General features: G+C 34.6%; 2 protein-coding genes across 3 annotated transcripts; both read right to left on the bottom strand.

The window, feature by feature from the left end:
* Window positions 7,716-8,144, bottom strand: LOC109728205 (acanthoscurrin-1-like). Its single transcript, XM_020258570.1, has one exon. It carries the CDS (start codon window positions 8,142-8,144, stop codon window positions 7,716-7,718), a length of 429 nt encoding a protein of 142 aa, XP_020114159.1.
* On the bottom strand, window positions 14,015-20,211 carry LOC109706675 (probable galacturonosyltransferase 4). Of its 2 annotated transcripts, XR_002215294.1 has the most exons (9): window positions 19,863-20,211; window positions 19,706-19,740; window positions 19,391-19,499; window positions 18,827-19,230; window positions 17,589-17,857; window positions 16,683-17,040; window positions 15,425-16,000; window positions 14,476-15,188; window positions 14,015-14,386 (listed from the first exon to the last, which is right to left on the bottom strand). XR_002215294.1 is itself a non-coding variant. In XM_020227622.1 (8 exons), exons 1-8 carry the CDS (start codon window positions 19,972-19,974, stop codon window positions 14,913-14,915), a joined length of 2,139 nt encoding a protein of 712 aa, XP_020083211.1. In that variant the 5' UTR covers window positions 19,975-20,211; the 3' UTR covers window positions 14,015-14,912. The 2 variants fall into 2 exon arrangements, 1 of the variants encoding a protein (XP_020083211.1); XM_020227622.1 differs by having other exon boundaries at window positions 14,015-15,188.

Here is a 26,234-nt window from a genome sequence, read left to right as displayed (position 1 = left end):
TAGTTCCTTATAGATAAGGTTGCAATTATATATAGTACAAAATATGAATACATCAAGTCCAAGATATATATGAACGCATAGTTACAACGCGCACGCGATATATTCTGGCCTCAGAAAAGTAGCGGTTGTTATTATTACCTCTAGTTACTTTGATTTTTCTTTCCATTATTGCTCTTGTCGTGAAGCACGGTTCTTTTTTTTTTTTAAGCTACGGAAACACGCGGAAACTTGAATGCATGATTGCTCAATGTGAAATATATGATGTTGATATTATTACCAGAATTGTTTGTCTTAATAAATTAGTTATTAAAAAAAAGAATTAGTTATTAGCTAGGAAATTCGTTTTTTTTTTTTTTTTTTTGAGAAATAGGTAACACGCTACCCGCTTCGTTTATTTTATTTAAAAATAAACTTGGCTAGAAATGTGAATCAACTAGGATTCGAACTTGGATCTCGAATACCAACCATCAAATTCATTGCCATTTGCTTTAGGGACGGTCGGTAAAATTCGTTTATATTGCCAGTGAATTATATATGTGCACTACATTTTTGTGAGTTGTGGTCATGAACCGATTATATGTATGAATTAGAATAGTAGAGTGTTTGATTGGAGGGTAGCGTGCTATCTATCTCTCTCAAAAAAAAAAAAAAAAAAANTGGTTTAGATACCGGATCTAATCTGATACTGCGTGGTACTCTAATCTTCTACTGTCACACACAGCGCTTAATTTTTGAAGCAGCGTAGAATGTTTTTTATTGTTTTTATTTTTTTTCAAATCATCCTAATCGAAAAGGAAAAAAAAAAAAAGAAAATATTCAAACAAGATTATCAGAACATTATTTTGTACTATTTCAGAAAATCCAAACCACGAATAAAATTATTCAACAAGCAGAATATATAATATACAGAAAACTGCTATTGGTTTTTCATAAGTCCCATGCGCACACAATCAACATCATCCGCCGCCGCCGCCGCCGCCACCACAGCCACCGCCACCTCCTCCTCCTCCTCCTCCGCCACCATCCCCGCCTCCTCCGCCACCATCCCCGCCCCCTCCGACATCCCCTTTCCGCCTACTTGATCCATGATTGTCGCCGCAAATGAAAACCGCCACGGTTATGACCGCAAGAGATGCTGCAATAGCACAAAACAATAACACACCTGGAGTGGCATAAACCGTAGAAATAGGATGCCCTAAAGCTCCCAGAATCCTTGCCATCTCTCTCCCTCCCTCTCTCTTCAATTAGTTAATTGAGGTTGCAAATACGTAATATTGTGTAGGTATTCATGGTTCCTGCATTAGGACTGTGAGTTCCTTATATGTAGACTTGCAAATATGTGAGTCCAAATATGAAAGGACACTTGCCACGCGTTATTGCGGAGTTAGTTAATATATATATATATATATGTCGTGGCTAACACTATTACCTGTTGTTGTTAGTTGACTTTTTGGGACGGAAAGACTTTCAATTTATCCAAATTTTGTTATTTATAGTTTGAAAAGTGTGTTCAAAGTAATACAATTAACAAATCACAACTATTTTTTTTTTTTAGAAATAGATAGCGAGCTATCCGCTTTATTCATTAGGAAGATAAACTAAGCTTACAGAATGGAAGCAGCTGAAGCTTCCGAGGAAAAAATTGAGTAAAAGAGACAGAAAAATTTAAGGGAGTCAGGAGCCAAAAAAGGAAAGAAAGAAAAAATCAAATAAAATCACAAGTAATTGTAAATCACATAATAATAAAATATAGTATACTATTCGACTGTATTTTTTTTTTTTTTTTTGAGAAATAGATAGCAAGCTACCTGCTTCATTCATTAAGCAAAATGAATTAGGCGTACATGACGGAAGCAGTTAGAGCCTACAAACCGAGCCGGCAAAACTCAACTGTAAATTTTACTTTACTATTTTATGGGCTGTAAACTATATTATTTTACTATCTTATTTAATAATAGATTATTATAATAAAATAAAAATCAAAATACAAGATAGTAAAATATTATTTTAAAAATAGCCAAATTAAAATATGTTAAATCACATAGGGGCCAATTGAAATTTTCGCTTGATTTTTCCAGTGATTTTCCCAAGCATGCACGTAACCACGAAAACTCATAGAAATTTTACTTGACATATGGATGTGAAAATGACACAGCATGAGATTTTAGGTTTCATATATATCAGGATTCATATATGTGATTGGAATGCGAATCCGCAGTTATAGATAGGGTGAGAACTGAACTCTTTGGTTTAAATGGAATTATTGAATCGAATCCGCTTATTTTCATAAAAACTTCTAATCTATCATAATTTTTTTCTTATATATCTATTTTTTTTGTGAAGTATTACGATATTTCGTATATAGGCATCTAAAATTATGGACTGACCTATGGCTGACGTGGTACTCTGATCTTCTACTATCACATACAGAGCTTAAATTTTGAAGCAGCGTGCAATGTTATTTACAAATCGCTTTGTCATATAGAGGGTATCAATATAAATTTAATAAGAGAGAATGTTTTAAATGATAAATAGTAAAATATATTTTTAGAGTTCTCTAATAACAAAACAATCGAGAAAGAGAAAAATATATGAGTTCTTATTGTTTCTCTTCTTACTAGACAAATATAATAAAAGTCAAATTAAATAAGAAATTCTGAAAATGGGAACGCTTTCGATGATCTATAGTAAATTGTTTTTTTGCTTTCTCTTACAATCAAACAATTCAGAAAGAAAAGATATAGAACTTATTACTGTTTTTTTTCTGCACGATTCATTAAAGAAATATATATATATATAAATAAAACATACAGTATAAACTCACGGTCAATCCAAATCATCCTAATCGAAAAGAATATATATATATATATATATATATATATAAACAAGATCATCAAAACATTATTTTGTACTATTTCAGAAAATCCAAACCACGAATAAAATTATTCAACAAGCAGAATAATATTGTAGAGAAAACTGCTATTGGTTTTTCATAGGTCCCATATATGCGCAGGTACACAATCAACATCCTCCGCCACCACCACCTCCTCCTCCACCACAGCCCCCACCGCCACCGCCGCCTCCTCCTCCGCCACAGCCGCCACCGGCGGCGACACTGCCAGCGGCGGCGCCACCACCACCCGATGCATAGTGCGAACGTTTCCGCCTACGTTTGTTTGATCCATGATCGCCGCCACAAATGAAAATGGCCATGGTTATCACCGCAAGTGATGCTGCAATAGCACAAAACAATAACACACCTGGAGTGGCATAAACCATAGAAATAGGATGCCCTAAAGCTCCCAGAATCCTTGCCATCTCTCTCCCTCCTTCTCTCTTCAATTAGTTAATTGAGGTTGCAAATACGTAATGTTGTGAATGTATTCATGGTTCCTGTATTAGGACTGTGAGTTCCTTATATGTAGGCTTGCGAATATGTGAGTCAAAATATGAAAGGATACTTGCAACGCNTATATATATATATATATATATATATATATATATATATATATATATGGGGACTAATACTATTACCTGTTGTAAATTGATTTTTTGGGAAAGACTTTTGAGTTGTCCAATAGGGTTTAGTGTATTATTATTTTGTTATTTCATAGTTTGAAAAGTGTCATTTTGCTTTTTTGTGATTTTATTTTTATTTTATTGTAGAAATTTACGGTTCAATAAGATAGTAAAGTAATACAATTAAAAAATCACAACTAATAATTGTAAATTACAGAATAATAAAATATAGTATACTATTCAATTGTAAATTTTACTTTACTATCTTATCGGCTGTAAATTGTATTATTTTACTATCTTATTTAATAATAGATTATTATAATCAAATGAAAATCAAAATATAAGATAGTAAAATATTACTTTTAAATAGCCAAATTAAAATATGTTAAATCACATATATAGGGGCCAATTGAAATTTTCCCTTGATTTTTCCAATGTTTTTTCCAAGCACGTAACCACGAAAAGTTATAGAAATTTACTTGACATATGGATGTGAAAATGACATAGCATTAGATTTTAGGATTCATATATGTGATCAAAATGCGAATCCACAGTTATAGATAGGGTGAGAACTCTTTGGTTTAAATGGAATTATTGAATCGAATCCGCTTATTTTCATCTTAGCTAGCTCTAATTATAAGAAATTCTATTAAATTTGATCTTGAAATTTGAATACCGGAAAATTCAAATTAACCAAACTTTCAATAATTTAATATATATTTAATCTTATAATTTTTTAAAAAATATATATATATTATCTTGATGTAATAGTCAAATTATTAGAAAATTTGACCACTATTTTCATATTAATTACAGATTTTACTATAAAATTAATCATACTTATAGCCACTTTTTGTTGATTTCCTCAAAACAAATTAATTCAGTTTGGTTCAATTTTAAAAACTGCTGCACAAAAATCAAACCGTACCGATCTACATGTACTCACCCTTCACCCCCTAGTTAATTTCAACACAAGGTGCTATCATGGAATAAATAAATAAATAAATAAATAAAGTTGTGGCTTATAGTATTCCCTCTTGTTTGTAAGTAGATGTTTTCATTGTTTTCATCTGGCACCTGGTCAGGGAAGCTTGGAGAATTGTACACTGGGACTTTTTTCGAAACTAACCCTGTGAAATTTCATATTTGCCAAACTAACCCTGTGAAAATTTTATTTGTGAAACTAACATTCCTCTCGCCACCTCAGCGGCCAGATCAGCATTTCTCATAAAGACGGTGATTCGTTCACCGTCTATAAGTATAGCTCTTGAAGACGGTAAATGGTTAACCGTCTTATTCAGACGGTAAATCGTTAACCGTCTTCTCTAGGCGTAGCATGCCGCCTTTTCAGCAATTCCCCGCGCACCCTACCACCTTCTCAGCAATTCCCCGCGTGGCACAAGGTGCCTATATAAGACGGTTAACTGTTTACCGTCTTCTAAAAGACGGTANGTTTATAGCTGTTCTGAGCTGTACACAAGAGTAGTAGAATAGGAATAGTGCTATTTCTAAGGTGAATGAAGGCGAAAGTACACTTTTTTAAATTGCCTATGCAAATATTGAGAAGTTGCTTAGCAGATGAACTGTAGATTCTATTATTATTATTATTATTATTATTATTATTATTATTTAAATAGCTCTTGACTAAGACTTCTTTGGTTATGTTTATTTTTGTTTTCTATTTTTCAGATTCAAATTCTTTTCCATTAAATATGGGTTTGTACTTGGCAACGAAAAAATATAAAAAAATAAAAGCGTGTGTACTTTTCTTTTACAAATTCAAATTCTTTTCTATTTAATCTATCTGGCAATTCATCCACATAAAATTCAAGTAAAATTTAAAAAGAATAATTGATGACAAAGTAGATGAATAATTTAATGAATAAAGAGAAAGATAAAATTTAATTATCATCTCTAGGGGATATTACAAAATATATCGCAAAATGGGGAAAAAAAAATCAAAGAGATCATGTTACACAATTTATCGAAGATGCGCCCACATGGCCGGCCAAACTTACATGGTCTCGGTTTGAATTGGGCTACTCATCCGGCCCAAATTGGGCCTAAGCCTACTCTGGTCCGATTTTTTTTCCCATTCGCACGCTACTGCATTGTGATAAGAAAGAGAGAAGAGGGATTAAACCTTTTTTTTTTTGGGAAATTTATTTTTTAATTATTCCAATATTTAAAAAGATGTTGGTCTGAGAATCAACAATGTGTGACGTGCGGCAACGATTTAGAGACTGTTAATCATCTGCTGATTGGATGCGTAATCAACAGATTTTTTATGTACAACATCCTAGAAAGTAGGGACGTCCTTAGGCTTGGGATGGAAGTGAGGAGTGTTTGGGAGCTTCTGGCTGGGACCACCACCAAGGGGCAACGTAATCTGTTGGTAAATGATACGGCGAAAAAAAAATAATATTATTTTTAGGAGTCAATCATTTGACCCTCTTTTGACTATTAGATGAATATGGGAGAGATTGGACTAAGTTTTGCAACTCTTATTAGTGTCTTGGTTTTAAATGAAGAGTACAAGTGTCAATTTTCTATAGTTTTTTAATTTTAGTTTTTATTTGGTTTTTTTGTTTTGGTTGCCTTTAATATTAATTTTAGTTTTTATTTGGTTTTTTTGTTTTGGTTGCCTTTAATATTTTTCGAGGCCGGGTTGTCTCAATCTCTATAGCTAAATTCATCTGCTAAATAAATAAAGCGGATAGCGTGTTACCTTTCTCTCTCAAAAAAAAAATTAAAATAAAAAATTAATAAGACCAGTGTGAAAACAAAAAAAAGGAAGCTCTTTGAAGTTCATAAGTTCATTTTCAACTTCTGACACGAAGGATGTGGCAATCAATTCATAAGTAGATTAGAATAGGATTTTAGGGTTTAGGGTTTAGAAATCAAATCCAATAAAGTAATCTGGTATTGGGCGAATCATAACAAGTCCCAAACCCGAATCCAAAAACTACCAAACCGGTTTGCGCTAACAGGTTGGCGGATCTGCAAACCATTATCTGGAAGGTGGGAATCTGAAACCATTAAAGGCCAAATCCAACTTAATTAAGAGAGAGAAANTATTATTATTATTATTATTATTATTATTTAAATAGCTCTTGACTAAGACTTCTTTGGTTATGTTTATTTTTGTTTTCTATTTTTCAGATTCAAATTCTTTTCCATTAAATATGGGTTTGTACTTGGCAACGAAAAAATATAAAAAAATAAAAGCGTGTGTACTTTTCTTTTACAAATTCAAATTCTTTTCTATTTAATCTATCTGGCAATTCATCCACATAAAATTCAAGTAAAATTTAAAAAGAATAATTGATGACAAAGTAGATGAATAATTTAATGAATAAAGAGAAAGATAAAATTTAATTATCATCTCTAGGGGATATTACAAAATATATCGCAAAATGGGGGGAAAAAAAAATCAAAGAGATCATGTTACACAATTTATCGAAGATGGGCCCACATGGCCGGCCTGAATTGGGCTACACATCCGGCCCAAATTGGGCCAAAGCCTACTGTGGTCCGATTTTTTAGGCCATTCGCACGCTACTGCATTGTGATAAGAAAGAGAGAAGAGGGATTAAACCCTTTTTTTGGGGAAATTTATTCTTTAATTATTCAAATATTTAGAAAAATCGGATATTTCATGTAGTTTACTCTTGGATCGTGATGATAAAATTCGTGTTATTCGTTAAACGGCCGTTTTTTAAAATTTCGAAAATTCTCTCACGAAAATTCCCCATCCCCACCCCCCTTTTTTTAAAATATCGAAAAAGATCTTCAACGAGGATCCAAGAGAGAAAACAGGGGGTGCGGTGGAATTATCTCGAAACCATTCCCGAGGCCATGGGTGCACATAGATATATAGAAAGTATTTATGAGGCTCGAAAAATTACTCTTAAATTAACACAAAGCTTATCCATTCGACCAAGTTTATCATAACTATGTGGCGTCGTAGGTGCAGAGTCAGCTTTCAAATATCATTTAGTCCACGTGCACAGAAAAGTAAACTTAAATCAATGTGTACAATTAAGAGATCATTAGAAGCAATCAAAATACCAACACAACGTTTGTTTTAACACACAGCACAAATTAAGAATTAATCCTCGAATGATTTAAAAAGGATTGGTTATGTGCTTTACTTAAACAGATACCAAGAATGAATACATAGAAAACTATAATAGTTAACCACCACAACCGCCGCCGCAGCCGCCGCCGCCGCAGCCACCGCCACCACAGCCACCGCCACCACAGCCGCCGCCATGAGCGCTGTCGATAGCGGCGTCGACGACCAGGCCAGTGGCCAAACCGGCGGCCAAGCCTACGCCAGCTCCGACCGCCAGGCCTGCACCGACGCCACCGCCACCACGGCCGCCGCCGCCGCCACTTGCGTAGGTCGGACCGCCTCCGTAGTAAGGCGGAGGGTTCCCGGCGCCGTAGTAGTACACATTATTCTTCGGCTTCGGCTTCTTGACGCCGCAATTGAACGCGACGATGGCCAAGACGGAGACCGTCAACAAAACCATGCATATCATAAGAAGAATCCCGGAGAATTGAGAAACGGATTCGCCGCCGACATCGCCGGAAATCAAGAGGGCTAAAGCCCTAGCCATTTTTCCTTCTTCTTCTTCTTCTTCTTCTTCTTCTTCAAAGAGGTGTTTATTTATTATTATATATTTTAAGCTTTGTAGGGCGAACTTTACAAATATCTTGCTTACATATATATATCCAAATGGACCTCTTCTTTTCTTGTGCGATGTGAAGTTTGACCCAATAGTTACCTGACAAGATAAATGCGCTTTAAAAAGATATTGCAACTCCGAATATTCATTTTATAGCTCTTTATTATATTCATCTTTGGCTAAGTCGTCTCCATCAATTATCTCTTTATAAACTGCTTAGTCGGCTTGCAACACGCTGCATATATATATATTATATATATATATATATATATATATATATAGAGTAGGGCTACTGTGCTATTAGAAACACAGCAGCCCTTGTGCTCCTAAGTTCTTAACCGCCCATCAAATTGAAAGAGAGAAGAGAAATTGATCTAAATGTTTAGAAACCAAATTTTGTAATATTTAAAAATTATTATCAAGTTCATCTTAAGAGTTGAAAAATGAATGGTTATAAATGAATAACCTTCTTAAAATAGAGGTTAGACTTTTTCAATTCATAATCAGAATTATCAAATATTATTTAAATAGTATAAAAAATTTTCTATCAAAAAATTCAAATAATTTAGATTACTCATCACGTTAAACAAGAACGATCATAATATGCCAGTTCAAAAAATTGTCGATTTTTGCGACCTCTCATCACCATGTAAATAATTTTAGAATTTATGAAATTTAGTTTCTAGATATTTCGAATCTCTTGATTCAACTTCAAAGCTCCGATCATCGATTCAGAATCTCTATCATGAAGAACAATTTGAAGGACAAGTGCTACTATCCTATTATAGGATAGTAGCCCTAGCCTATTAAATATATATATATATATATAATATATATATATATATAATATATATATTATATATACTATACACTGATATTAAAAGCACGTCTATATCAAATTTGGTCTTTCGACAAACCATTTTTTCGGTGGGAAATTAGCGCCCTCATCTCTCCGTTACGAAAATTTTAAATATAGAATAAAAATAGAAACAGCAATGCAATACGTAACGTTCTCCTATAACAGATTAGTGCTGTCATGTGAAATCCTAATAACATAAATTTTTCTATTTTAATTTCAAAAATAGAGCTTCTCTATAACAGATTTACAGGCTGTGAAATCTATAAAAGTATTTTTCATTTTATTTTTAATATCTTTTTTAGATTTAATCTATTTATTTCAATTATATATTCTTTAACGATAACGGATTTTCTTTTTCTTATTTAATTTCAAATTTTATTCTAACAGATGGTTTTATTTTTTATTATTTAAGACTAATTTTTTCATTAAGATTATTCCCTGTTAATTATTTATTCATTTAAAGATAATATCGTATTAAAATAGCGTGATTTATTATTTAAATTATTTCAGCATACATATTTGGCAATCATATAAAATATGGCCTAAATATAAAAATAATTTAAAAATATAAACTTTTTCTAAATTATTAAGTGTATTTGCACGTACATTTTATCGTATTATATAAAGCATGTATTCAATTTCGGGATCTGTCGATCAGACCATTTATTTGGCGAAAAAAAAAAAATTAATTACTTTTTCTTACGTAAATAAATAAAGAATTAAACAAATTTTATTAATCTCTTTGTTTTCACAACAGTAAAAAATTATATTTATCCAAATTTTGCCTACCGAAAAATTATCTCCTGTATATCTATCTACATATATATAATATATGTTATAATAATATTATATTATCTATCTCTTATTCTATTATAATACTTTATTATTCATATTAATGTTTATTTTGATACTTTAGTTAAAATATTTATTTAAATTTTAAATTTATTAGATATACAAAATTTTTAATTGTTATATCTATATTTATGTATATTTATACTTACCACTAGTATCTATTTATCAAAAAAATATTTAATTTATATCATATCTACACTATTATGTAAAATTTTATCAGAAAATATTTAATGTTATCTATATCTACACTTATATATAGTATTTTATAAAATAAAAAAACACTATAATTATTGTTGACAAATTTATTGGTAGGTATTTTCTAATAGCTTATAATAAATAAATTTACTTATTTAAACAATTATATTTTTTTTTAATAAATATGATGTACAATTTCATATTAATTTAAAATAATTATTAAATAATTAATTGTTACGTGCATTTGTACGTACATTCAACTAGTATATATATATAAAGAGAGAGAGTTGAATTAGAATACTCTCAAAAGCACCAAGAGGATAGTGCTTTTGAATTTTTAGCCATTGGATGGAGAGATGTAGGGTTGAGATGATAGTGATAGATGGTGTTAGCTGGAATAGTGTTTGATCTAAAAGCTATTAGTAATCAATGAGTGGATCCAAGAGCTAGAAACTTAGAAGCACCAAGAGGTCGGTACTTCTAAAAGTATTCTACCTCAATTCTTATATAAAATTAAAAATATAAAATAATTAGATTTCAAAATTAAAATTTCAAAAAGCATATTATAGAAGAAAGTGTACAGAGACACCCTCTACAATATGCTCTCAATTGTTTTTATTTTTTATTTTTCAATTCTATTTTTTTAATTTTTTTTAGTTTAAGTAGTGTCATCAAATAAATTAAAAAAATGTATATAATTTAATACTGATTTTATAAAATTTAACTATAATGAAAGAATTTTCTAGCCATGGAATTGTGAATTTTGAGAACTGCAAATTGCAATTAATGAAACTTGAACTCAGTATATAAAAATAATTCAAGTCAAAATAATTAGAAATTTAGGGAGTATATAAATTTGAATAAGAAGTGTAGAATGCAGCAGAAGTATTTGTTCGTACCTTTTTACGAAAGTGATTCGCGCTAGAATGCGACGAGTCAGGATCGTAAAGGTTGATTCACGTCTCTTCGGATTGTCCTTGAAAATCTTCTATCGCTCAAAACTCGCGATGGATCGAACTACAAACAAGCACGATCGCAAATCCATCGTTCAAGACCCTCTAGAATAATAAGTAATAAGTTGATAGAAAATGTGGTTTTTAAATTTTTCTCACTTGGTTTTCTTATTCTTTCGTTCTCTTATTTATTTTATATGAGATCGCCCGCATATTTATAAGGAATTTCAAAATTCTAATAGATGCGTAAGAGATAAGGCCAAATCAATTATTAATTGTTATCCTATGAGTAGAATTTATCTCTAAATAGTTTTTCAATTTAAAAGCAAGATTAATTTTAATATAATGAGATAATATAGTAACTGTCGGATTGAGCTCGATCATGGACGCACCCGATTTGATTTAACCGAATGCCAACAAGAAGAAGGAAAAAATTAAGATCTAAGTTTGCCAAGTTGATCCATGCAATTTTTCCCCAAGTATATACTGTTCAAAATATTGTTATAAATACACAAATTGAACAACATTAAAAATAAAAAGTCTTAGAAGAAAAAGGGGATAGTGTTATTGGCCCTCAAAGTCTTCGCCTGAATTAGTGGTCTCCCTGTTCCGTAATTGTTAAGCTTCCTTGCCAATGACGCGTGGAATGGGAATAAAATAGAGTTGGTCAAGATATTTTGTCATAGTATATTGTCCAAGTCTTTTGAAAGGGACAATCCTTGCGTTGACAAGTCCTATTTTTTTATTTTTTATTATTATTTTAAATATTTTGATAACCTTCGTGAATTGATGGCCTAATTTTAACATGTATTGCGCATTTTTACCGTGCTCGAATTGTTGTTGTAGTCAACCAACTCGATCAGCAAGAAACCTAGCCATCTTAATTTCTCCTATTTAAATTGAAATTGCTTCAGCTTGTGAATTTTACACAAATTTCGCTCAAAGTCAGAGAAATTTTATGCTATCGCTCTGTATCAATATACAGAGAGACACTGAAAACGGACTATATATATATATATATATATATAAAGTAAGACTACTATACTTTTATGAGTATCAAACTTTTTCGTACTTATAAGTTATTTATTAATAATAGAACTTTCGAATTGACGATTCATTCGGTTAAATATGATATACGATATTTGAAATTTTTAAAAAATATGTTTCGTAATTTTTCGAAATCATAATAAAATCTATCAAACCGACATAAAATGAATGGTCAAAATCGAATGATGTCCTAAAAATAGATAATCGGATCCTTTAATTTAAGATTTGAGTTATTGATCTCTATTTAGATAGTAAATAAAATTTTTTATCAAAAATTCAATTGATTTCGATTCTTTTATACCGTTAAACTAGTAAGTATTTCATACTGGCCGTTAAAAATTATCAATTTTGAAATTTTTTGATCGTAATAAATAATATCAAAAAATTATAAAATTTGATTTATAGAAGTTTTAAATACTCTAGATAACGTTTAATGATATGAATCGTCGATTCGGAAGCTCTATCATCGAAAACGACTTATAAGCATAAGGGCGATCGCACTTACAGGGACGAAACTAGCACTTGATTATGAGGGGACCAAAATATATACAAATCAAAATTTTAACAAATAAACAAAATTTACCTAGTCAAAATTTTGATGAAAAAATATATTGGCTAAATAATTAGTGTAAAAAAGCATTACCCCTGTTTTATTTATACTTAGTTAACTTCTAATTATTTTATTTATATTATTTCACTCAAATAACTTTGAAATTTATTAAATCTAATAGTAATTCAATAAATAATTTAATTTCTTAATTTTTACTAAATATAATTGTGACAATAAATGACTATTAGTTGACCGAACTATTAATTTTAATATAATCTTTAATTTAATTAAATAAAAAATTTATTTAAAATAATTAAAAGTTATGAAGATACTAAATTTAAAAGAAAAAACTCAAGAGTTGAGAGAGCACTATATTTTTTATATATAAAGTATCCTTATGCAAATTATGAAAATTGGGGGGCTGCATACTTAAGAGAGAGAGAGGGAGAGAGAGAGAGAGAGAGAGAGAGAGAGGGGAGGCATACTTAGGTTAATATATTATATGCGAAATTATACTGAAATACTTCTAAAAATATTATAATTTTGGGGGATTAGTGAGGGTGCGTGAAATGATAGTAATATATTTTTATAAGAATTCTTTATACATATGATACTCAATATAAATTATGTTACCTTTCGGCAGCTAATTACGTTTGCAACTAAATAATTTAATTATTTAATGTGAAAAAGTTTCAAAAAGCGTAACACCATCTGGTCTTAAAGTAAAAGAAATTTGACATTAAAATATGAGTCTGGCTGCTATGCTATCAATAGCACGAAGCACTTGATGTTACCAAGTTTTCCGCCGTTAGATCTACCCTTTTGATTGTTTTCATCCGTTAGATCATACTATTCAACCAACCACCCACTCAACCCTAAGGGGCCCGCATCATCCTAACCGCACATCTCTTAATCCAATGGCCAAAAACTTGATAGCACCAATGACTTGGTGCTATTAATAGTATATTAGCCTAGTTCTTAAAATATTGAAACAGTTGATCTTAGGACTAAAGTGCTCTGACATTTGTGATTTACTTTTCTGCATATTTTAAATAATACAGATCATATCAAATGTAACAATCTCTAAGTTTATTACCATAATTACATAAACTTTTGGACAATGCCCACAATCCCTCGAGTCAATATAACACTTTGGAACATGTAATTATAAAAAGAAACAGTCATTTTTGGGTCCTCATTAAGAGGGCATATTTGGTGCAACATTATACCCAGGAACTTTTCAAATTTATGAAAATAATTTCTCTGCTTACTAGTGCAATTTCGTTCATTAAAAAAATTAAAAAAAATAACTTTCATTTGTCGAGATGAATTAATCAAATTTAAGTTACAAAATAAAAAAGAAGCATCCTCAAATTTCAGAAACAGCGTCAAAGCATCAACACTCAAAAATCCAGCCCCAATCTTACTGCTGGTACAGAAATAATCCATGCAAAAAAGAGAGAAAAAACCGTAAAAAGTATTTTCAAATAATAATAATAGATATAAATGCACTGCTCGATTCTCAAGTCTCAACCACCACATCCTCCGCCGCTGCTACATCCACCACCGCCTCCACATCCACCGCCGTCGCCGTTGCCACCATCATATCCACCACCACAGCCGCCAGCGCCGCCGCCACCGCCGCTGCTGTCACTGCTGTCACTGCCACTCCCTCGGCCACTTTCCACAGCACTGATCGCCTCCTCGATCACAATTCCTGCAGCCAAACCGGCGCCCACTCCGATAAATGGCCACCGTAATCAAAGATGCCAAGTTGGGAGAACAGGCGAACGGTCACTTACTCACTTTATACTACTTAGGCCTAGTTTGAAAATGCACAGCCACTTTGATGCTTCACGGCTCGCAAAAAGGCAAAGCAGAGTAGGAAAGGAATAATAGCAGAATAAGAGGAGTTACTAATTATTGCAAAGCAGCAGCAACACCAACTTTAAAAGGATTCAAAGATACTGTACTATAAGTTATAAATCCTACATGTTTTTATCGCTATTATGATTTAATGTACAATGTACAATTTCTGCTGCATGCATCTCTGCAAAGGAGAAGAGCAAAGGATGACAAGAATAGAAGCTCTAGCAAATTTACATTTCTAGAGCACAAAGAATAAATCTAAACATGTTATTGAAAGTGGAGAAAAGAAAAGCTGAGGGAAAGAACTAAACCTTCCGCTGAATATACATCCACAAGGCCTACTAAGAAAGAAATATAAGGACACCCTCAACTTTTTAGAAATTTACGTTGCATTCCCTTAGGAAAACTTGGTTGAAATCCACATACTTGGACCAGTAACTGCGATACTTGGGCAATCCAATCTCTAACCAAGGTTTCATGTTGCCATTATAGTGTATTACTGCCGCCTTTTTGATATCCTCTTGGCGAATGTTTGGGTTATAACCAAGACCCAAAACATGCCACGACCGATCGAGGGGCAAAGTGCGATTCCAGAAAGTAACAAGACCAGCAGGAAGAGTTCCCAATTTCCACAATAGTCTGTCCTGGTTCTGCATATAGTAAACACCAGAATTCAGGTTCAAAGCATGATGTAATGACAAGCATAAATTATACCTAATAAAAGATTAAAAAAAGGTTTGAGTAACTCAGTTGAAATTTAAGTGTGAGACATGACCATAAGCAAAGAATTTTCCACCAAAACCCAGGAAATGCACACAAAAAGGACAAAAACGTACAAAAGATAGTAACTAGTTGCATGGTTATGTAAGCGATTAATGCAATTTACCAGCTTCTGCCAAGAGTGGTAGACATCAGTTATGTTCTGCTTTCTCCACTCAACCAAGTCAAATATATTCATGCCATAAGCCCATCCACAAGCCCGAGGGTTGAAATTTTCGGCAATGAGAGGATTTGAGAAGTTGAGATATCTATCAAACCTGTGAAAGCTCTCGCCACAAGTCTCAACCGCACCATTAACTTTCCCTTTGAGATCAATAGACCAAAGGGCAGTAAGGTCCCGTTGGACTACAACATCATCGTCTAAGAAAAGCACTTTATCAAGCTTAGGGAATATCTCGGGTAAATAAAATCTAAGATGATTCAGGATGGAGAGGTATTTAGGGTTTCGGAACTTCAAGTTTTCATCAGAGATAGCTCGATGAGTCTTAAAGTAGTAATCAATCATGGATTTTGACCCAAGCTGCTTCAGAACCGGACTATAGCTGGAATTTAGCCATGTGAACTCTTCAACATTCCGAATCTGGATGGTCGCTTTGCCTGGCGGGTTAGCTAAAAACCACATTTTCATGGCTGCATAATTAAGTCTATCAGTGACAATGTGGAAGACATGGTTCTCTGGGTTCTGCAAGAAAATAAAGGTCAAATCATAAATAAATATCATCTCTTATTGATGGAAATGGTAAGAAAAGCGCAATCAATAACGCTGGGAACAAGTAAAGCTGATAGTGAGCAACTAGGACTTTGACTCGTAAAAGCTCTGTGTAGCTTGAATAGCTTGTAGGAGAAGACAATGTCAACCTATATTTTAAGCCTTAACCCAATAAGCAAGATGAACACAAGCAAGAAATTCACACTAATTCCAGATCGAAAGGCTCAATTCAAAAATTAACAAGACAAGACTAAGCATAGTTTATAAGCTTCAGGCAGAGTTCAAATATCCCCAAATTCTAAAGCTTAGCTCCACTGGAGCGTCCAAGTAGAAGCACAATTTAAATAAAGCTGTCTGAAGAAGCAGTAACAAGTTTTTCATTACAACCTATTCAAAAGCTACTTGCCCGTAGACAAAGGAGATGCCTCAAATTAGACCTTCTACTTTAGGGGCTCAAAATCTCATTTTAGCTTTTCATCACCACAAAAGCTTCAAAATTATTATCAGCCAAAACACCTAGTTTCTAGAAGTTCATGCTTTTTGAAGGAGAAGCTATATTAGACGCCACGGTAAAAAAAACACTAAGCAGCACAGTTTTTGGCTCAACTTGGATCTGGTCTGGTTCGTTTGTAGCTGTATAAGTCATATAGCTTACCTTAGCATGCAAGACAGTAGAATTCACAACCACTGCTGCAGCTAAAACATTGTCAGAGAAGAGTGCATAATGATAGAGTTTGGGGTCTTCCAACTTTTCTTGAGTTGGAAACTCCTCCTGGCTGACATTTGAAATATAAAATTCGGTGGTGAGTCTCAGGGGAAGACAGTGGAGGCCTTTTGGTAGAGTTTTTGCTGCTAGCTGTGTTAAATAGATAGCCTGTTTCTTATGTGCATTGAGCTGTTCCTCAGTGGAGTGAAGAATCGCCTGGAGTTTGTTGATAACAGCAGAGCAGTTTTCTTGAATTTGCTTCCCCTTGGCCAATGTTTCCTCCATCGCCCGAAGTTTCTCACGTGAACTGATTAATGCAACACAATATAAAAAAGAGCTACTAGGTGTACACGTGAACTGATTAATGCAACACAATATAAAAAAGAGCTACTAGGTGTAAATGTTAAAACTAATCTCAAATGTTTTAACTTGTTAATCAGACTAAACATATTCTAAACTAGCAAACTATAGAAAATGCAAAATTTGCGTATACATCCACAACTGCATTTTCAAACAGAACCTCCAACTAAATTTTTTGGATCTAAACTTCTCAACTAAATTTTTTTTATTCAATTTTAAAAGTTCCCTCAAAAAGTTCCTGTCAAAAACTTTGAAAAATTCTATTATTAAGCTGTAGATATTCCATCAGAAAAGTTACAATGATGGTTAAGTTTGGAAAGAATTATCTGAAGTCAAACAGCACGTTGATCAAAGGGGAAAAGGAGGGATAAAAGGTTACTAGGTCATAGCAAACCAATGACAATTAGTGAAATTTTTTCACAACAAAGCAAACCAATAACAGGCGATGTAAGGTTACAAGGTCAAAACACTAATTAGTGAAACCAAAAAACGTACTTCTTATGTAATTCTGAGTCCTTGGTTGCATCGCCAAGTGCTCGTTCAACATCTCTTATCCGAGCTTGAAGCTCCCTGACGAAGTTGGTATTGCTTCTACAAAGGCCAAGATAAACCTTTGCCTTTACTAATTGATCCTTAAGTTGGCGCACTCTAACATCAGGTAAAGTCGTGGCACCACTACGGTCATTATTAGTGGATCTCCTCCTATGCTTTCGAGTACGAACTTGAGAAGGAACTAGTTCAGATGGCTTTCCATCCTTATTTCCCTGGATAATAGAGCAAAATGTAGTAATGAATAAATTAGGAAAGAAAAAGAGGGTATTCAAGCAACAGATTTCAAAAGCCAAAAAAAGGGGGAAAAAAAGAAGAAATCAAGCATCAGGAGAGACAAGATGTAGGCCAATTCTCCAGGACAAAAAAAAAAAAAAACCCCTAAGCCGAAAGCTATATTTCCTCAATGAGTAGATGAATGGTCAAAAACTGATAAAGATTCAATTAAACCACATCAATTGGTCAATCCAGAAAGTAAAGACTAACAAATATAATACGGATAGTGATTAGATAATAAGAAAATATGCATGACAGGAGAATAGAACAAAACCTTGGGTCAAAATACAATTCTCACCACCCCCAACAATATTTTTCTGGAAACCCCTTTAGAGACATTCAAAGGGTCTTAATCACCGCAGAGTTGGCATAATTTGCTGAAGGGGCTAAATTGACACAGAACATAAATGCAACAACAGTTTGCCTCTCTTCTAAGACAATAGGGCAGCTAATTAAGATACCTTTCACGTCCTCTTTGTAGTCATTGACTCATCAAATAACAAAATTAAATTTTAAGGGATAAGTCCATCAGAAAAAGGATAATAAATGGCGCTCAGAGCAACCTCCAGTAAAAAGAAAATAATTTTACTTCCAAATTATCTTCACTGGTTGTATTGAAATTCTACAATCAAATCTTGAAACAAATGACGCAAAAATATGATGACATATCTCCAATATTACACAAATATAGTGTTTAGTGTTTACCCAAATAAAAAAGAGAAACTATAATATGATGAAGTTATCTCTGCAAAGACAGGTACATGAAATTATTTAGCTTTGATGACCAAGTCACATAACTATAGTCAAATTCGGAAATCTCATTCTTTCATCTTAGTCCAAGGAATTAGTTAAAAGTTCCATCCGCATAGAAGCTAAAGACTATAATGAAATTTGATAGGCCCAATTACCTGCTTCCATGGAAAAGTCGGAGCTTCAATCTTCTTCTCTTTGTTCTTTTCTTCCATCTCAGGCTTCTTGTCGCTTTCTCGGCTTGCCGCTTGCTCAATCATGCCCTTGTTTTCTGATTGAGTGCCCTCATTATTCTCCATATTCTTCTCCCCCTCTGCAAGATTCGCCGATCTTACCACTTGCTCAATTATGCCCTCCTTTTCCAATTGAATCCCCTCATCCATCACCGATAAAGCCCGACTCTTATGTTCTTGATCTCCGACTTTGTCTAATCCCCTCTCCTTTTCCTGATCTGTTGCATCGACTTTCTCATCTGAGCTGTCTCTTTCCAACTGCTTCCCTTCATCGTAGGTAGCCGATAATACTCGGCTCTTATGCTCGTCTGAGATCCCACGTGGCAATTCTATACAGAAAACGTGGCACTCAATCAAACCTTAACCCTTACTCCGTTAAAAAAACGCCCTTTTACTGTTCTATTCTCGTCAAAAACCACAAATTAGAATGAAGCGTCATAATTTGGGGGAAACTAATTACTTGATAATGAGGGAAAGAGGGAACCTCACCGTTAGCTGTTAATGCAGTGAATCCGATCACCGATCGAGCTGAGATCGCATCGGCATTGCTCTTAGAATGAACAATCCGAACGGGTTCTTGAAGAGAATCAAAGGACACCTACAACCAGATCGTTCGCATCAAAATTAACCACCCAAATGAATACATTTTTAGCATAAACTAGTAGAATAATCAACTAAAATTTCACGGAAACCTAGAGGAAATAGACCAAAAAAAGAACAGCATTTTCTTCACGATTTTAAAAACAGAGAGCGAATGTAACAAAATTAAAGAGCAGGGAAAAAAAAAAAAAAAAGGGAACTTACCCGATTCGGAATTTCACGACCAAAATCGCTATTTGCTGCAAAAAATAAAATAAAATTTAAATTTAAAAATAAAAACCACCATTTAACACCAAAAAAGAAAGAGAACACCGATCGAGATCGTACTTTTCGGCCTCTTCCAATCGAATCGAACACTTACGGATTGAATTGGAGAACTTGGTGATCCTATCGGTGTAGAGAACGATGGGGGCGAGAACGGAGAGAAGGAGAAAGCCCAAAACCGTCCTCCTCTTGCTCTTCCTCGTCGCCATGTTAGCACCTCATCTCCTCCGCTCCCGACGACCCCCAGAAGCGCTTCTTGGCGACGCAAAAGCGGTAAATAATGCCCCCCAAAATTGCTTCTACAAATCGCTTCTCGAGCTCTGTTTCTTCTTCGTTGTTGCGAGTAGCTGCTCTCTACATCTCTCTCTCTCTCTCTCTCTCTCTCTCTCTCTGGATCTACGTTGTACTGCAATTTTCTTTTCTTTTTTTTTGTCCCTTTTTATGAGAGGAAATTAAATTTCCTTGCTATTTTAGCGAAAACGCCGCGCTTTGCTTAACGTTTTAAGATCGCGAAATGAGCGACTGAGATGTGACGTGGGAAAAGGATCGGGTGCCACGTGGCTTCGATGTTAGATTTACTACCTTATCCTCCGTTGAGCGCTTGTCTTTTGTGGAATTTTGAGGGTGTTTTGGGCATTCCACTAGATTGCTTATAAAGACCACAAGAGGATAACAAGTGGGCTAAAATTTTCATCTCGTATGTAAACTTAATAGAAATAAATAACAGTTAATTGAATTCTTATCTTTGTATAAACATATGTAAATAATATTTTAAAATTGTATAAATTTAAATTAATTATATTATATCCTTAATTAGTTGTAACCATGAATTGATTTGAGAGATATACATGTATCACAGATGAAATAATTATTATAAAAAAAATTTTCAATAGCAATAAAATTAACAAGAATAAAAATTTGGACGTTAAAAATATAAAATCACTTATTTTAGCCTCTACTGCAACAGTCCCCCCACAAATATATTATTTTTATAAATTATTGATGTAACAACATAGATAAGATTTAATCCTTAAAATGTATTTTTCACCGTCGTCTCCCTCCTCACCATTCTTCTTCACCGTCGCCCCCCTCCTCACACTCCTCTCCACCGCCCGCGACCCCCTCCTCTTCTCCTCCGCCGCCGCGGGCCCCCAGCCCGATCCCGTCACCGCGGCGGCAGCGGCCGCGGCGAACGGGGTCGGGCTGGATGCGGAGAAGAAGACAACGGCGAAGAAGAAGAAGGGGAGGCCAAGCGACAGGGCACAGNGGGCGGGGTGGGGGAGATACGCTCGCGATAGAGAGAGGGCGAGGGTTCGGGTGAGTTGGGTTAGGTTTAGGTTGGGTTAGGATTATATTTAATATATAAACATGAGTAGGTTAAAACTATATATTTGAAAATAATTGCCGCTAAAGGGTAATAAAATAATAGTAATAGCGGCCGTTTGATAATCACCGCTAAATAATTGCCACAAAAAGTTCCTTTTGGTGTAGTGCGTACGTAGGCGCATGATATATAGTACGTCTAAAACAAGAGGTTTTACACTCTATTACTCAACGATCATCTTCCTCTCCGATGATTACTTATCTGTACAATATAATCCAAAACGAAGAATCTTTTTTATTACAATCAACCAATTCTCCCCTGAATAGTTGAGGAAGTTACTTTTGTTAGTTCGTAATATTTTATCATTCTCAATAGTGAAGGTTATCTCTTCTTTGCACAAAAGTGAGGATAAACTAGGAACTATATAAGACACTATATATGAACTTGGAATAGGAGCCAACTCCTAGCTAGAATAATCAAAAACTGCATCTAAGTGGCCCCCAAAGGCTTTTTAAGGTTGAGTTTCTTTTTGTTGAAGTCATTTTCTCCCAAATAAGCGAGGCTCTAATGATCTCTCAATATCGAATTATGAAAATGACCTATATCAACAGTAACAAGAGGAAATTCACAAGTTATTGATCATAAGTGACTACTTGAGTAGAATGATCAAAGATGCTTGTTATGCCCATTTTGCACATTTATATTTGGAGATATATATGCAAAGTGCCACAGTTAAATCGTTAATACCGTTATTCCTCCACGGTGTACTAAACACGCATATTCACTTCTTTTATAGCTAGGTTATTTTTGGAAGCGACAAAAAAATGCGCATTTACGTCACTGAGCCTCAAAGATACGCACAGAGGTGCGTTCATTGGACGTGCCGCCGCTTATCGTAATTATTTCATGGATAACGAAGTCGTTTCTTGCCTTTCATTAACTGCAGCTATCGTTCGCGCAAATTCACTTATTTATAGCCAGGAGATCTACTGCACAAAGCTCTTCAATTTAACCGTTATTACCGTTAATCGTCCACGGTGTACTACGTACACACACGTATGAACTTATTTATAAATAGGTATATATATATATATTTGATAGAGAAAGACCAAATATGCGCATTTGCGTTACTGAACCTCGAAGATACGTGCAGCCGTGCATTCATTGGACGTGCCGCCAATGATTCGAAAATGATTCAGTCATTAAATACTTCGATATCTTCGCACAGCAGATATAGCCTTCCTTATCTTTGCACAGCAGATTTAGCACGTCGAATAACGTATAAACGTGCATGGCCATTCGATGTGTCACGATTGATAAGAAATTTGATCCGTCCATTTGCCCAAACTGCACGCACATTGAACCAATATTTTCTCTATTATCCAATTACTAAGAATGCAACAGATACGCTACGACCTGATGCAAAATTGTGCAGTAAAAATAATTGATCTACTCACTGCAAACAATATTACAATCTATAAAACTCAACATTTCATGCAAAATACTCAGAATGCAACTAAAGAGGAAAACATTAATTTGTTTCCTTCATTGTCATCTTACAGTGTCGATAGATTTTCCATGTTCCTGTTGGCTAGAGCTTCTGCTTTACTCCTCCTCCCCACCACCCCTCCCAAAAAAAAAAAAAAAAAAAAAAAAAAAAAATCTAAAACAGTTTTTGTTTGTAACTCAAATATATATTGTTTGGTATTCTACAGAAATGCTCCAATTGACATTTTCAAAACTATTTAGCACTTATATATCTCCACTATATGACGACACTTGGACTATTTTTCCTAATTTTATGATAATTTTATGATAAGAATAGAAAGAGAGAGAGAGAGGAATGATGACCTCTATCACTTCACCGCCGCCGCCGCCACTGCAGCCACATTCGCTTAGCCCATCTTTCTCTCTCCTCCGGTGCACACGATAGGGACGAGGGGCTCGCGGAGCGCGGCGGCCCAGATGCACTCCGCGTCGGCGTCGGCGTCATTGGACGGCCGAGGATCGCCATCAGGGATGGCGATCGGGGCCGGCTTCGGCCGACAGAGGCGGTCCCCGGGGATGCCGATGGTGGCGCGCTGGCCGTCGACGAGCGACGAGAAGAACACGTGGCGCAGGTCCCAGCCGTCCGATTCCAGCGCCACCAGCCCCTCCCGCGCCCCCTTCCCCTCCCACGGGAACTCGAACACCCCCGGCGGCGGCCGACACGCGTCGCCCCACGATTGGACCCCCTCCGCCGCCACGTCCTCATAGCGCTTCTTCGCGTTCTTCGACTCCCTCGCCGCGTCCTCCTCCCTCCCTCGCTTCTTCTTGCTCTCACGATCCATTCACCTTCGATCCACAAACATTATATTATAATAAATAAATAAATAAATAAATAAATAAATAAATATAATAAATAAATAAATAAATAAATAAAATGAGTCATAAAATTTTGTTCGCATTAGAGATCGATCGACCGTGCACGCAAACACATTGTGTTCGTACCTCAGTTCGCTCGATCGGACGATGCGGCGTTCGCTCACGAGGAAACAATAAGGGGACGATGCCTTCGGTTGGTTTCTTTGGTTCCATATATATATAGAGAGAGAGAGCCGTAGGAGCTCGAGGTGCTTTGGTTTTCGAGCTTCGCGGACCCTAAGCTGTACCCGATAACCCGTTTAAGCGGACCTCTCGACACTCTCTCTCTCAGTCTCTCTTTCCTTGTTATCGTTTCGTGGGCTTTTGTGGGCGCACTTAGCGCTTTCCTTTTATGGCTCACCATCTCCGCGCATACAATTGGCGCTCGAAGCTCGTAAAACCATACTTACTTTTCTATTCCGATTTTGCCCCTGTGAGATGAATTAACTTGCTCGTTGCTGTGCGCGGTTAGGTGGAGAGTTGGGAGGGTCAGAATCGTCCGTTACGAGGTTCCTTCTGCGTGATTGGGGAGATATAGTTGCCTGTACCCGGTGTATCCAAATATCCTCATGCACCGCATCCAATTTGAGTGTGCGTGTATATATATATATATATATAGAGAGAGAGAGAGAGAGAGAGAGAGAGAGGGGCTACTATATTTTTATAAGTATAGAGCCTTTCATACTTATAAATTATTTTTGATGATGAAGCTTCTTAATCGACGGTTTATTTCATTAGATATGATCTAGACTATTTGAAACTTGTAAAAAATAAATTTCGTAATTTTTCGAAATCATAATAAAATCTATTAAGCGGGTATAAAATGAACGATCAAAATCAAATGACGTCATAAAAATAATTGATCAGATTTTTCAATTTACGATCAGAATTATTGATTTTTATCTAGATAGTGAATAAAATTTTCTATCAATAATTTAGCCTATTCCATTTTTTTACATTGTTAAATTAACAAGTATCCCATACCTACCGTAGAAAATTATCAATTTTATGACTTTTTGATCGTAAGACAAATGATGTTAAAAAATTATAAAATTTGATTTTTAAAACTTTTAAATGGTCTAAATAATATTTAACGGTATGAATCGTAATATAGGGGCACATATAGTAATTTGCGACAGAGTTAGGAAGGTATGCACCACCTAGCTTTTGGAAGACCATTAAAAGTTGTTCACAAGTGCAATGTAAAATCTTAAAATTTTGTCCATATCAAAGATTTGGATCCGTGGAATATAACAATCATGCGATTAACCGACTGTTTCTGGAGTAAATGATTAAAGGCTTGATAATTAATATTCAAAATTCTAAATTCTTAGTTGTTTCATATTTTCAACTAAAAATTTATTTTTTTAAAAAATAAACGAAACAAATAGCATTCTATCTTTCTCTCTAAAGAAAAAAAATCATAAGATTAGCTTGATCGCGTAGAAGGGTGATTAACTGGATGCACCGTACACGGGTCGAATACAAACCACAATTTGTACGAGAGATTAGGAGCTCTTACTGTTTCATACTTATCTTTATTATTATTATTATTATTATCATTACCAATTATTATTATTACTATTGAATATTAGTTTCAACCATTAATTAGCTCATTAATTACAAATTTATTGATAATTAGCTGTCGTAAGCTCGTGCACAATTGGATCAATCGAAAAGGAGTGGGCCCTCCTGTGCTCCCTTAAGGTGACAGCTTATGCGTGCAAAAGGGACCAGTTTGTGAACCATTAGGAGCTTAGTTACCAATTTTACATATCCCATAAGGCTATAAGATATTGCGTAATACAACGATATTAAAAATATTTATTATGTAATAAGTACAATATACAAAAATGAGAATTTGATTTTCAAATTTAATGATAATTATTATCAGTTTTGGATAATACTGTTGATTTGACTTAGTGAGGTAATAATTGCACGAATTAATACACATGACTACCAAAAAGTGGGGAGCCTCTAATTTTAGCAGTTACTGCAGGAAACGCAGGTGCCAGTGGAATATCTTCGCTTGATTAATTGGTCAATTAAGTAGCTCATTTACTGTGAGGATAAGCTATAAATGGAAAGACCATGGAATCCAATGAAGAGTTTAATGAAGTGAAAAAGGAGTAACTTTAAACCATTAACTAGGGTTGTATTTGGTATTAAGGGCCGCCTAATATTACTCGGCTAACAGAAATTGTGTGAAGGAACTTTAATATTATTCAATACGATATGATTATCCTAGGACCTCAAACCGAGCCTTAGTATTTTGAAGTTAATAATATTGAAGTTGCTAGGTGCATGATGGGGTCAAATAACAACCTCGTAGATAACACTTTGAATAATAAATTACAACTCTATGCAGTGATTGTTTAGGAATGCAAACGCGGCGGGTCTGAAGGCAGGAGTCCGGTCCCGCCTCCCACTTCGACTATAAAAATTCTGTCCCACCTCCCATCCCGAATTTGTGATGGGTTAAAAAATATATCTCATAATCCGCTTCACTATAACACCCGAGATAGTCCTATATACGAGATGCTATATGGCTAAATCACTTAACCAGTTATAGTATTTTGGATGGTAACTAAGTTCAAGAGTTTAAGAGAGTTAAGCGTGCTAGGGTTAAAGTAGTTTTAGGATGGATGACCCCTTGCAAAGTCAAGCATTACAATTATTATCAGAGTCAATTACCAGCCGAAAATGTGAGATTAATCTCGGCTAAGTCAGGTTATACAGCGG

The sequence above is a fragment of the Ananas comosus genome, linkage group 2 (genome assembly GCF_001540865.1).
Source record: "Ananas comosus cultivar F153 linkage group 2, ASM154086v1, whole genome shotgun sequence".
In the NCBI taxonomy this organism is placed as follows: Eukaryota; Viridiplantae; Streptophyta; class Magnoliopsida; order Poales; family Bromeliaceae; genus Ananas; species Ananas comosus.
This window is presented reverse-complemented; position numbering and strand designations above follow the sequence as displayed.

Bases quoted from the DNA above. Each gene is read 5' to 3' on its own strand.
- LOC109706675 (XM_020227622.1), bottom strand. From the start codon at position 19,974: ATGGCGACGAGGAAGAGCAAGAGGAGGACGGTTTTGGGCTTTCTCCTT. The intron at 17,858-18,826 runs GTAATTGGGCCT...TCTATTATCCAG, and splicing joins CGACTTTTCCATGGAAGCAG to GGAAATAAGGATGGAAAGCC. The intron at 16,001-16,682 runs GTAAGCTATATG...ATTTTCTTGCAG, and splicing joins CTACTGTCTTGCATGCTAAG to AACCCAGAGAACCATGTCTT.
- LOC109728205 (XM_020258570.1), bottom strand. From the start codon at position 8,144: ATGGCTAGGGCTTTAGCCCTCTTGATTTCCGGCGATGTCGGCGGCGAA.